This window comes from Macrotis lagotis, chromosome 3 (assembly GCF_037893015.1).
Source record: "Macrotis lagotis isolate mMagLag1 chromosome 3, bilby.v1.9.chrom.fasta, whole genome shotgun sequence".
NCBI classification, from domain to species: Eukaryota; Metazoa; Chordata; class Mammalia; order Peramelemorphia; family Peramelidae; genus Macrotis; species Macrotis lagotis.
Genome location: NC_133660.1, coordinates 217,245,582 through 217,259,833, shown reverse-complemented (window position 1 = coordinate 217,259,833; position 14,252 = coordinate 217,245,582). Strand labels below are relative to the sequence as shown.

Here is a 14,252-nt window from a genome sequence, read left to right as displayed (position 1 = left end):
GAACACATGATTTAAGGGAAATATTCTGGGTTAGAATCTAAGGACTTGAATTCAGCTCTGTTCTGCCCCACTGATTAGTCATGTGTTACTCCAGAGAAGTCTCAGCATCTCTCTGAATCTATAAAATCAACATAATAAAATGCTCACTATCCACTTTATTTGATCGTGGTGAACAAAGTGCTTTGTAAACTTTGTGAAAATGGTAGCTATGATTTCTTCAGTGTTTAGAGATTGAATAGATATTTTTCCATGTCTGTCCTTGTAGAAACATGTGATGATATGTTTCCAGGTTAGAGCACAACAACTGTTTGTCCCACGGTGTAAAATAGAATGCTCTTCTGAGTTCAAAATAGGTTTTTTTAAAAAAATATTCTCTCAGTCACATAGGCTTTGGATATTTGAGAGATTGCCATATTATTTCAATGGGAAAATTTGTGCCTGTGAAGACTCAGGATACTGAAAACACATCTTCTCTACCGGCAGCTGGTATAATCACTAATTTCTTAAGGAAGGTGGCAATACTTTTTATCCCTGGGGTTCAAAGGAACCCTTCTTGATCACGATGCAATTCTGACTTCTTTTTTCATATCTAAAGGTAGTATTTTTAAGTCAAATATTTATTTGTCAAGGAGCACCTATACTCTAGAAGCTATATTCCAAGGAAAATTTTGAGGTATTACAGTTACACAAATGTCTACTGAAGTAAAGCAAAGAAACCAAAAAACAAACCACCAACAAAAACAAAAACAAAAAACCACTCTAACAGTGAGAAAGACATTTAAATTTCTACAGTTGTACTTAAAGGTCATTAAAGCTTAATTAAATAAAAAAATATGGGGCAGATCAATATTTTTCAATTTTCTTTTTGAAAAGGGAAATTTTATATCAAAAGTTCACCTTTTATGACTTCCTGTTTTGTAGTTATCAATCTATGCAATGAAGTGGAGTAGGGGGAAAAATACTAGATTTGAAGCCACAGTTCAAATTCTGGCTGCGTTACTTTAGAATATGTTATGACCTTGGACAAATCTCTCTAGGCTATAGTTTCCTCATCTGTAAAAGGGAGGTGGGGTTGAACTAGTTAAACTCTAAAGTACCTTCCAGATCTAGAAATATCTTCTTCCTTCTATTCAATAATTGTCTAATTTTGGTGAGTCAAGTCAACCTGGGAAAGTGGACAGGGAGGGGGCAGAATGTCTAAAGGAGTTTTAGTCTCTGTCCTTGGTCCTGCTCTCTTCAATATTATTATCAATAAAGAGTAAGAAACCACAAATGGCATGCCTTACCTATTCTACTGGTAACATGAAGTCAAGATAGGCAGTGAATGAATATTGCAGAACAGGATTGGCCTTTGACCCTTTCGAGAAAAATCGAAACTTATCAAGCAATTTCAAAACCTGTCAGTGTTCTAGTGATTTGATGGTCTTTTGTCTTCAGATTCTAAAAAGGGAGGGGTAAGGACATTTGACAGCTAGATAGCATGTGGAGCATTGAACCTAGAGTCAGGAAGCCCCAAGTTCAAATCTAACATCAGACATTTACTACCCTGGGCAAGTCACTTAACCCTGTTTGCCTCAGTTTCCTCATCTATAAAATGAGCTTTGGAAGGAAATGGCAAACTACTTTAGTAACTTTACCAAGAAAATCTCAAATGGGTTCACTAAGACTTAGATAAGACTAAAATGACTCAACAACAACAACAAGAAATGCTTCAAAAACCTGTGGTTATTGTAGAGAAGAGCTATGTATAGTTGCTGGGGGAAAGAGGATGGACTAGAGGGTTTGTGAGGTCCCTTGAAACTTACTACTTGTATAATCTTGGGAAAATTATCTATCTTCCCTGGATCTCACTTAGTTCATCTGTAAATGAAAAATGCGAATTAAATGACTTCTGAGATTCCTTCCACTTCTGACATTTTACTGATATACCAAAAGCCAACTTTTCTCCCTTTAAGTGCTGTATCTTTGGCCAAAAGGAAAGGCAACATCCCTTAGGATCACTCAGAAGTTCATCTGCTATAAATTCCCACCTGACTCATTGGAACAGTTCTTTATTTGTTCTTTTAAACTTGTGCTCTTGTTGGAGCTCAGAGAGTCAACCTTCTAACAGCCATATGGCTTTGGGATTCTCTTTGCTCGGAAATAGCAGAGGCCAGGAGAGTATTGAAAGGGTTGTGTTTGGGAAGCAACCACTACAGATGTCAAATGTTCTGGTCTTTAAACATCCTAACTGGTGGAGTTCCTGGCTTACTCCACTTTGGCCAAATCTCTTGGCTTCCCAGAGTCTGTCAACCCAGCTGTGAGACTGCGGCAAATACGAGTTCTCCTTGAAAACCAGATGTTATATTTAAACTAGAGTATCCTGAGGAAAGAAGAAACACACACATATGATTATTCCAAATTTTAAATTCTAGTTTTTAGTGAATCCAGAAAGCTGAAAAATGATTTTTTTTAAAAAGAAATACCTCTAGCATTTTAATAATTAAAGCTGAAAGAAGCTGTCAAAACCTGTTCCTCTTAGGTATTCTAATATAGGATGGACAAATTCTTCCTTTTAAGTTGCCTTGAGCATATAATTCTGAATTAATCACATACCTCGACTTTGATTTAATTGGGATGTCTAGAATGTATCATGATGTTTGATAAGAAAAAGATACTTTTCTTTTAAACACACAGATCAGTTGCAGTTTATGAACTGGCAAGCACCCAGGAACTTTTGGCCTGCCTTCCATGAATGCAAATATCAGAACTATTTCTCTCTGAACACTTTGTAAAGAGTTGTGAGGGATTTGGTTAGAAATCATTTCCAATTGAGCCCAAGCCATGAATAAATCCAAGGGCCCTCAGAAGTAAATTGAGTATCTGAAAGGGTCATTTGTCATATTTAGTCACATCCTTTGAAACTGGTAACCTCACAACTCTAAGGAGGTGATCATAGGTCACAAATTAACTTTTAAGATGAAGTGATGGCAACAGATGGCCAAGATCAGTGGTTTTCCATGCCAGTTTAATAATATCATAGGAGCCAAAGGATCTCAGAGGTCATCTGGACCAATCATCTCATTTTATAGACAAGGAACTGAGACCAATAGATGGGAAATAATTGATAAAGACCACACAGCTAGGAAGTGTGATAGCTAAGAATTCTGATTGCAAGTTATTTGGGGTTTTTTTTCAGTTATAACAGGCTATCTTTCCCATAGGACACAAAGATGGGAAGGAAAGGTATAAACAAAATGCTAAGGTAGTTGGGGGGCACAGACTTTGGGGATGATATTAAGTAATCTGGGAAGGGTTCATGGGAGAAAAGGTATTTGAGCTGGTCATTGCACTATAGGTAAAATAAGCTCAGGGAAGATGATATTCCACCAGGGAGAACTGTAACTACTCCCACTCCCACTTCTACTCCCACTCAACTCCTACTTCCCCCAATACTGCTCCTGCTTCTCCCAGTCATACTTTTACCACTTCCACTCCCACTTCCTCTCCTCCTTTATTCTGGAAGAAGACCATGATATCAGGGAAGTGATGCCATGATATGCATGTGAATTGGAATTAAGTGAGGGGGTATTGTGCAAAGTCACTAGCCTGCCTCACACATTCTTCCAGCTATCTGGGTCCCGTAGCCAGATATGGATCTGAATGACTGGCTGGCAAGTTAGGCTACACAGCTCCTCTCCTTTCATTCCTTCTTTCCTTTCTTTATCTTCATTTCTTTCTGAACTTGTGGTTGCTCTGCCCAAAGACCAGGTAAGATTTCTTGGGGTTTACAGGCTCCAAATCACTCTGACTTTCCTTGACTCGACATCAATGGGACCCTGGCTAAACCCACTTGGTCTTTCTTAGGGTTCAGCTAGATTCAGAGTGAATGTAAATAGCAATTGTTTCTGTTTTGGTCAGAAACCTAGAGAGTTTTCTCCTCTCAGATTGTTGGGGTTTTATTTTGGGGGGGGGGGTGTTATGCAAAGAGGTTCTATTTGCTCCTTTTCTTTCTTAGCTGCATTAATCACTGAGAAACCCTGAGGCTTTTACTCTCCCAGTTTAATTTTTCTTTTCTGGAAGTAGTCATACTAGACCTCTTTTCCTCATTTCTCTCTTACCTAACCTTAATCAATGGATGGGATTGTCTCAGTCAAACTGTCACCTGGGTAAAACCTAGCTTTAAAAGGTTCAGGGCCTTCTCCAATCATCCTAATCCATATCTGACTACTGGACCCAGATGGCTCCACAGGAGGAAGTGAGGCTGGTGACTTAGTATAGCACCTCACTTAAATTCAGTTCACATACATGGTATGGCATCACCTCCTTGACCTCATGGTTTTCTTCGAGAAGGACAAACATCAATCCTCAATCAATCAGCTCCTATATCTACTAATAAACATTTATATAGTGCTTTCAGATTTGCAAAACATTAGACCTATTTTTATCTCCTTTGATTCTTTTTTGACTTAACCAGATTCACCTCTCCTCTGAGTATACGTCTTGAGGCAGGATCTGCACTCAGATTCCCTAATTCCAAGTCCAGGACTCTATCATCTTAATTTGATCAAACTGCCCTCCATAGTTTAGTTTGGTCCTATGGGTGTGTGATGTTGTTGTTGTTGCTAACCTCCTGTGAACAAGGGTTTAGAGGCAGGAAGCAGAAAGATGTGGCTGGAAAATAGTGAGTGGACGTGGGTAGCAGACCATAGTGTCTATGAAAGAGAAAGTGTTGTAGAAAGCTAAGTAGGACTGGCAATGCAATACTTATCAGCAATGCAGACTTATTTCAGATACAACCTGTTAAGGTGTGAGATATACCACCAGGGTCTGTAGAAAGACCAAGGTAATTTCTAACCTGTAATTTGGGAAATCAAAGCAGTTGATTTTATTTGGGGGGGGACAGCCCCCCCAAATTCCCCCCACCCCAGTCTGAAAGAGCTAGAAAACATGGAGAATGGTGATTGCAGAGTATTTCACCACAATATTCTGACTTGAAACTTGACTCCTGAGTTGTAGGAACAAGGGTCCTCATTCCCCCTGGAAGTGACATCTAGCTTGGAGATCATCTAATCCATCTTGCTTACTCTATGGTTGTTCCATGAACAATACATTTCATCTCCTGGCTCTGGGCATTGTTTCTGACTTTTCTCATGCCTGGAATGCTCTCCCTCCTTCACTCTGATGACTGACCTCCCTGGTTTGATTTAAGTTACAACTAAAATCTTACATTCTACAGGAAGCCTTCTGCATCAACTCTTCCTTCTATTAGCCTCTCCCTTAATTATTTCCTATTTATCCTGAATGTAGCTTGCTTTGTCTATATTTGTTTGCATGCTGTCTCTTTCTTTAGACAGTGAGCTCCTGGAGGGCAGAGACTGTCTTTTATTTCTTTTTGTAATTCCAGTGTTACAAAACCATAGAAGACAATTAAAAATGTTTATTTATCAATGATTATTAAAAGAAACTGAAGCAGGGAGAACAATTTCTATTTGTGTGGCATTTTCCAAAGTAGTTTTTGTACTTTTCTTCATTTGATTCTCATAACAATGAGAATGTTATGGTAGGGAATTATTATCCTCATTTTACAGAAGAGGAACTTGGTCCAGAGAAGTCAAGAGAAATGACCTGCCCAAGATCATACAGTTAGGTAGTGGCAGATTACTGATTCAAACCCAAGGTCTTCCCTGATTCCAAAGTCACTATTCTTTCCATTCTGCTATTATGGCTTCAGACAATGTCAATATCCTTTAAATAACTCCCATAATTAAGCTCCATTGTATAGGATTTAAGATGGATCCAACTTGTACCAAATTCTGTACATGATGGAGTCAGGTTATGATAAGGCTCCTGTGTCCCAGACATGGCATTTAGTTAATCCTCAGAACACCTATTCTGAATCCTGAGTCAATACCAATTCAAACATCTATTTTTGTCCTCTGCAAAATGGAGAAAATAATCCTTGCCTTGTAATACCAAATTCTTAGGGATTTTGTGAAGAACAACTGAGATGATGGATAAAATTTAATTGTGAACTATGATGTTACTGTGAGCTGGTACAATCCTCATAAGAATAATATGATCACTTTGTATATAAAGATGTTTTAAAGTCATTTTCTATTGACTATAGAACTAGAGTCATTGATTTGTTTTATTATTCATCAGAATGATGAAGCATCAGAGGAAAAATGGAAATTCATGATGAATGTAAGGGAGATAATATGGTGCTATGGGAAAAAACCCTGGTTTAGGAGTCAGGGGACCTGGTTATAAATCCTGACTTATCAATACAAATCCTGGGTGATTTTGGGTAAGTCACCTCATCATTTTGGACCTCATTTGCTCATCTGTAAAATGATGGAGTTGGACTTAATGATCTCTAAGATCCCTTCCAGTTTAAAAAAAAAAAAAACTATGATCCTATGTCAAAGTCTCAGTAATCAATTGCAATATGAATTTTTCATAGTCATGGGTTTTATAAGTGAAAGAAACCAGAATTTATCCCATCTGCTCCCTTCATTTTGCAGGTTGGGAAACTGAGATTTAAAATGACTTTCCCCAAAGTCAAACAGTAAGAAGTAGAGTTCCTCTCACTCTCCAGGCAATACTCTTTCTAATACATCATGCATTTCTTCATTGACTATCAACATGGATATTCCAGACAAATTCCTGAGTTGGCTCCACTCAGAACCAACTCCATTTATAATTCAGGTCAGTTTGATTAAACGATTTAAAAAACTGGAAGGGCAATCACTTATATATGCTCTGTGACTGAAGGATGCTGAAACCATTTGGTCCCCAAAATGTCTTCCCCTACAAATGGGAGAGAAAGACATTCAGATCAGTGACTTCCTTGTGTAGGGAATTCCCTTTGGGTAAGCTTCTTCCTCCAGTGCAAATCACAATTTATAACTAAAGATTCTTAGGAAATTAGCCTAGAACACCAAAGAAGTTAAGTGACTTGCTTAGTCACCCAGTAACAGAGGTACAATCTGAACAATGCCACTCATACCTTTCATGGCAAAATTATAATAATAATTTCATTTTTCTATTGCACATTGCAATTTATACAATACTTTCTTCTCCAAAACCTGGGAAGTAGATGATGCAAGGCTCACTATTCCTCTTTTACAGATAGGAAAGCTGAGGCTCAGAAAGAGAAAGGAATTTGGCCATATAAATACATCCTGTGGGGGCGGCTAGGTGGCGCAGTGGATAGAGCACTGGCCTTAGAGTCAGGAGTACCTGAGTTCAAATCCAGCCTCAGACACTTAATAATTACCTAGCCATGTGGCCTTGGGCAAGCCACTTAACCCCATTGCCTTGCAATAATGTAAACAAATAAATACATACATACATACATACATACATACATCCTGTAAATGACAGGAGGTGTAACTGGACTATCTGGGAAGATTAATGCATTTGTTCCTCCCCCCCCCCAACATATCAGGAGGAATTAGAACTTGTTTTGTCAACATTGTCACAAGGAAATGCAAAACTTTAAGGGAATGGGTCCCAGATTAGGGAAAGTTTTAATAAAAGGGGAAAGAGAAGTGAATCAGGGAAAGTTGAAACTGGAAGGGGAGGCTTAACAATGATTAAGTTTAATCCTTTCATTTTACAGGTAAAACTAGTATTTAGAAAATGAAATATATTTTTCCTAGGTCACAGGACAAATTAATAGCAGAGCTAAAATTTGAAATCAGATGTTTTTGATCCCATTGAATCATACTTCACTAACTGTGTGACCTTGGGCAAGTCACTTCATTTTTCTGAGGCTTAGTTTCCTCATCTGCAAAATGAGATGTCTTCTCTAGAGAACCTCTGAGGTCCCTTCTGGCTATCCTTTGTTAAGCATGCCCTAAGATTATTGGACACTGAAGTTGGGTGATGCACAATAGCTATCGCTGGATCTTTGAGTTTCTTCCCATTTTTGGAACAGCTCACTGTGCTCCATTCCTCTTTGCAGTAAGTTTCCTAATCAGGGCATATTTGTAAACTGAGAAGGTGACATAGTTCCAATCCCCACTTTCCTACTAACCCTCTTGGTTAGAATGGATAGGATTTCCACCTGTGGAGATGTGTGGGTTGGCGTCACTTCCCGTTTCTTGGTCCCACTTTTCTCCTTTTTAAAATGTTGGTCTCTAAGGTCCCTTCTAGATCTATTGTCTTAGGGTCCATGTGCTAAGTCAAACTGACATTCTATGTTTTGAGGTCCCTTCTAGGGTTATCCCAAAGTAGATTGGGCAACCAGGAGGAGGTAGATTCCCCCTTCAAGCAAAGTTTAGATGATCCTTTCTTGGAAATGTAGTAAAAGGGAAACTATGGTGGGGGAATGGGTTGGGGAAGATATTATCTGGGGGGGGGGGGGTCTGTCCAAGTCTGACACTTCAGTGATTCTTTGATTCCAGTTCTGATATTCTAAGGCTTCAGGTTCTTTCCAAATCAGTCATTTTAGATTCTAGATTATAAAATCAGTTTTGATGTTTTGTCGTCGGAGTTCCATTCTAGCTATGACATTCTAGGACTTTTCTCCCAAACCGCAACCCTAAGTTCCTTTCCAGAACTCGATTTATAGCCATCAATCAGGAAACTTTTATCAATGGGGCGGCTAGATGTTGCAGTGGATAGAGTACTGGCCCTGGAATCAGGAGTACCTGAGTTCAAATCCGACCTCAGACTCCTAATAATTACTTAGCCTTGGGCAAGCCACTTAACCCCATTTGCCTTGCAAAAAATCCTTAAAAAAAAAAAAAAGAAACATTTATCAAATGCAGGCTCCTAGCTAGGCACTGGGTTAAGGAGACATAAAAAGAAGCAAAAGAGACATTACCCTCAAGGAGTTCACAATCTAATGGAAGAAAAAAGAAAATAAATAGATACAATGTATATAATGTACACAATGTATATATACAAAAATATATACAAAAAAGTTAACATACAGGATAAAAGGGAAATAGAGAGGGATGGCACTGGGAAAAGCTTCTTGGGAAAGATGAGACTTAAAAGAAACAGCCAGGAGACAAAGAATACGGGGAAGGGCACGGCAGGTTTGGGAGAGAGCCAGAGGAGATGCCCGAGGCGGGCTTCTCTCACCTGGGGCTCTGCCGTTCCCTCCTCCATCCTTGCCCCCCGCCCCCCAGCCCGAGCCGCGCTCCTCTTACCCGATCCGCAGGCCCCGTCCTGGATCTGGAGGAGCGCGGGCAGCCCCTGCTGAAGGGCTTTGCGGCTGGCCGCCTTCAGCCGGCACGCGTTCTCGTAGGTCCGGCCGTCGCTGCCGCACACCCGGTGGGTCAGCTTGCAGCGGCAGACGCCCTTGGCGAAGCGCTCGCCCGCCGGGCGGCCGCACTCCAGGCCGTCCCCGCACGGGGGGTCGTCCTTTCGGCCGCACGCGTCGCCCTCGGCCGCGGCGCAGACCAGGCAGCAGTTGCAGCGGTCGGGCACGTAGCCCCCCGGGCAGCCGGGGCTGGGGCACTTGGAGACGTCGCAGCGCGGGGGGCACGCCGGCTCCGCCTGGCCTGGGCGCGCCAGCGCCAGCAGCCCCAGGGCGCACAGCAGGAAGGGGCGGCGGAACATGGCCACCCTCGGGCCGGGGGCGCGGGGGCGCAGCGGAGGCTCAGGGGCCGGGAGTGCCCGGGGGGCAGGGGGAGGAGGGAGCCGCCCGGGAGGGCTCCTGGGCATCAGCCCCTGGGGCCTGTACAGAGGCGGACGCTGCGCCTCTCCAGGGCGAGCCCCGGGCCGCAGAGCTTCCCCGGCACAGGCAGAACGCTCCGAGGGTCCCTTGGGCGCGCGCTGGGGGGAGGCAGCGGCTTCTCCCCTAGCTCTGGGGCCAGGAGAGCGCGGAGCCGGATTTTAAAGCCGAGTCGGGCTTCCAGTGCTCCACCCCCCAACACACACCCTGGAGAAGAAAGGGGAGGGGGCGGGGAGTGGGGGTGAAGAGGCTCCCCAAGTCTCGGGAGGAGGCAGGCTTGCGGGAGCCGGAGCTCGGGCGCTAAGAGGTAGGTATGTATGTGGGCTGGGCCTGGGGGGCAGCTGCAGCTGTCTAGGAGGCGGCGGCTGGGGCCAGCTGCGCCCAGCCCCCGGGCCAGACCCCACCTCCTCCTCCCCCGACGCAGCCAAGCTCCGCTGCCCCCGCTCCAGCTCCTCACCTCCCTCCTCCTCTTTCTCTCCAAACTGTCTTCTTTCCTTTACCTTTTCCTCCTACAGCTCCTTTGTCTACCTTCAAGCTGGGCTTTCCATCATCGTCTCCTCCCTCTGCCTCTACTTCTCCCGTCCATCCTCCCGCTTCTTTCCCCCTCTGAACTTTTAATGCTCTCTTCCTCTACTCTGCTCTCGATTCTTAGTTCTCTTTCTCTCCTTTCTGCCTTCTCTTCCCCTCCATGCTTCCCCATTGAGTTTTCTTTCTCTCTCCTTTTTTCCCATCTTCTTCCCCCACTCCATTCTCCTCCCCCATTCTTCCCCATCTAATTTTCTTTCCTTTTTTCCATCTTCTCCCCCACCTCCATCTTTCCCCCTCTCCTTTCTATCTTCTCCTCCCCCCCATTCTTCTCCATCTAGCTTTTTCTCTCCATTTTTTCCTTCTTCCCTGACTCCTCTCTTTACTTTTTCCCTTTTATACTCCAAACCCCACTCCCTTCTTTGTCTCTGAACGGAATGGTGATGTTTCTCCTTCATTCTCAAAGAGGACCATGACATCATCAGGGAGGTGATGCCTTGATAAGCACATGAGCTGTATGTGGGGGGGGGGGCGCTGTGCCAAGTCACCAGCCTCACTTTCTCCCCCAGAGCCATCTGGATCCAGTGGTCAGCTATGAGATGGCCCTGGATGGAAGGCAATCAAGATTAAATGACTTGTCCAAGGTCACACAGCTAAAAAGTGAGTTCAGACTCCTGTCATCCTGATTCCAAGACTGTAACACCTGGCTGCCCAGAATGAAATAGTTTGCCTTAGACAGTAGCAATCTTCCTTATATGAGACTTCAAAGAACTGACCACTGTTATGTTTTGGTGGGAATTCTCAGAAATGTACCAGTACACTAGGTCCTTTTGAACTCTGAGATTGCGCAATTGACAGAATGATCATTACAGTTTATTTCAGGTACTGTATTTGCTATTGGGATATTTGCTTGAAGTGCTCCTGTACCTCAAGTAAATTTTTCCTTCTCCTCTCCCTCCTTCCAAAAAGAAGAAAGTTTGAGGACACCTCATTGCATCTCTTTGAGATGTTCTCATATTTGTGCATTTCTCTGTATGCAAATAATTATTTGATGTATCTTTAAAATAATGATCGAAGTTAAACTGTGGGGTAATATTTCAAAAAGGCTAGATTATATCTGGAGAGAATAGGACCCAGCACCATTTGAAAGGCATCATACTGCATGCTTTCTCATGCTAAATGATCGGTCTTAAAGTATGCATATCTATTTAGAAGAAAGAGGGAGAATTTTGCCGTGGTAATTGGGATTTTTGCCTTGATAATTGGGAAAGTGCTGGTAGTGGGAGAGGAATCTTCAGACAGATTGACCAAATAAAAACTGTATTTCACCTTTACTAGTTACTTTCTTAGTGAACAATTTCTAGTAGCATTAATTTTAACATTCATCCATATTTTAATATTCATTTTAGCTACTCTGTATTAAAAAATGGAGATTCAAATCAATGTCTTCTGTCTTCTGTTTCAATGTTTGTTCATTTCTTTAGTGCTGACAAATCTTACATCTAGTAGGTTGTTATTATCATTACTTTTTAACTGCCAAAACTTATTTCAAATAAAGTATATTGTAAGCTTACTATGAGTCAGTAGTGTGATGCATCATCCTAGAAACTCATTTTATCTTAGGAGGCATCAAGAGTCATACTATCCAGGCCTAAGGAAGTAGTGGTAATCTATTCCTCTGAAATCTGCCTTGGTCAAAACACATCTGAAGTATTATAATCAGTTCTGAGGACCACTCTTTTTTTAAAAAATAGTATTTTTCCAATTACATGAAAAGATAATTTTAACATTCATTTTAAATTTTTCCTTCATTCTCCTCTGCCTGAGTAAGCAAATTTATATAGGCTATATTTGTACAAGCATGTAAAACATATTTCCATATTAGTCATGTTGTGAGAGAAGAAACAGTCCCCTTCCCCCCCCCCCAAAGAAAATCCACAGCTTGCAAAAGGAAGAAAAAATAAAGAAAGTGAAAATAGTATGCTTCTATCTCCATTCAGACTCCACTTCTTTGTCTGGATATGGAGATCATTTTCTATCATGAATCTTTTGAAATTGCCTTAGTTCATGGTATTACTGAGAAAAGCTAAATCAATCATAGATTGATCATCACACAATATTACTATTACTGTGTATAATGTCCTCCAATCCTCACTTCCATCAGAATCAACTCATTTAAGTCTTCCCAGGTTTTCCTGAAATCCACCTGCTCATCATTTCTTATTTTACCATAGTATTCCATTCCATTCCATTCATATACCACAGCTTGTTCAGTCCATATTCCCTAATTAATGGGTATTCCTTCAATTTCCAATTCTTTTCCACCATATAAAGAACTGCTTAGTTTGTTCATGCAGGTACTTTTCCTTTTTTGTGATTTCTTTGGGATACAGGTCTAGTATTGGTATTGCTGGACCAATGAGTATATGCAAATTGATTGTCCTTTGGACATAGTTCCAAATTAATCTCCAGAATGGTTTGATCAGTTCTGAGGACTACTCTTAAGGAACCATAAAGATAGCCTGGAGAAGGTCCAGAGGACAGCAACCATGATGGTAAAGAGCCTTATAGTTATGCTTTTAAGGATTACTTGAAGGAAATGAGGATAAAGTCTATGGAGTCCTTCTGAGAATAAAGATTTTAAATAATTGAAGGAAATTCTAAATTTCAATTAGAGGATAGTAAACATGAAAGTATTTTCCCCGATACAAATTCATGAAACCCTAAGGGATACTTGAATTCCCATCTATCAATAAATATTTATTAAGCAAAAATTAAAATTTTATTAAGTACCTATTATGTGTTGGGCAATATACTTAATGCTGAGGATACAAAAAAAGGCAAGGCAGTCCCTGGCCTCAAGGAGTTTGTAGTCTAATAGCTAAAAACTCCTGATTAAAGAGATTCCTGTTCAGATATAGATTAGACAATAGTGACTGAAGACTCTGAGATTCTGTGGATCCAGACTTCTTCCTTGATACCTTAAACTTCTTTAATAAAGAACAAAATATTTCTTTTCATGGATACTTTCACCTGTGGCCTAGAGTCAGGTCCTATTATCTTGCATAAATATCTTTATTATACCATTAAAATGAGTTTTCATTAATTTAGTTTGGTGGGAATGAAGAATGTTTCACAAGACTCCTTCTCTAATAACTAGAAAAATTCTGGGGTGTTGCCAGACCAGAGTTGGCAACTACTGTCTCAGCAGCATGAAAAGTGTGAAATTTATCCAAAGGAAAGGAGCAGATTGGTGCTAATTCCTCATCTTTAATTCTACACAGAATCAGAATGGTCTTCACACTCCTGATTCTTCACATTCTCTCCTCCTTGCATTTTCCTGGAGAGTCTATTTCTCTATGTATGGAGATAATAGTTTTTACACTTCCTGCCCATGTTTGTTGCAAGGACAGCTCTACAAATATGGAAATTATTAGAGTGTGTAGTGTATAGGTTTTAAACAAAAGCTTTTTGATAGTTGACTTTGGGGGCACACATTAAGCTAGATTAGATCTATCCTCTCCACTCCTTGAAATTTAAAAATAAGAAGGGGTTCAGTGAGAGTAATTTACCCAAAGTCACATATCAAGTTAGTGGCAGATTATAACCCAGCCCAGTGCTTTTTCCATATTCTGCCCATTATGACTATATTTACATCTAAAAAGACAAAACAAGGGGAAAATAGTAAAATATAAAAGTAAATTAATGTTTCATAGATGAGGTGGAACAAAGTGAAGAATCCTCAGCACAGTACAAAAATTATAAACATTCCCTTATTTATTCCTTTTATTTTTATTCATAGTTTTTAAATATCACTTTCATTTCTTTTTTTTTTTTGTTTGCAAGGCAATGGGGTTAAGTGACTTGCCCAAGATCTCACAGCTAGATAATTGGGTCCTCCTGATTCCAGGGCCATTTTCTATCCACTGTGCCACCTAGCTGCCCCCACTTTTATTTCTGAATGTCCCTCCTCTTTTCCAAATAGCCATCCATAGTTAAAAAGAATAAAAAATAATGGGAGGGAGGCAGTTGAACTATCAACTAATATCAACTA

The 14,252-nt window shown here is 40.9% G+C and overlaps 1 protein-coding gene across 1 annotated transcript in view; it reads right to left on the bottom strand.

The window, feature by feature from the left end:
• The window catches only part of HTRA3 (HtrA serine peptidase 3), a 52,787-nt gene extending 42,874 nt beyond the window's left edge, over positions 1-9,913 (bottom strand). The window contains exon 1 of the mRNA XM_074229849.1: positions 9,147-9,913. Within this exon, the coding sequence (XP_074085950.1) occupies positions 9,147-9,663 (517 nt within the window). The 5' untranslated portion in view covers positions 9,664-9,913. The remainder of the gene's footprint in view (positions 1-9,146) is intronic.
• Positions 9,914-14,252: the final 4,339 nt, after the last annotated feature.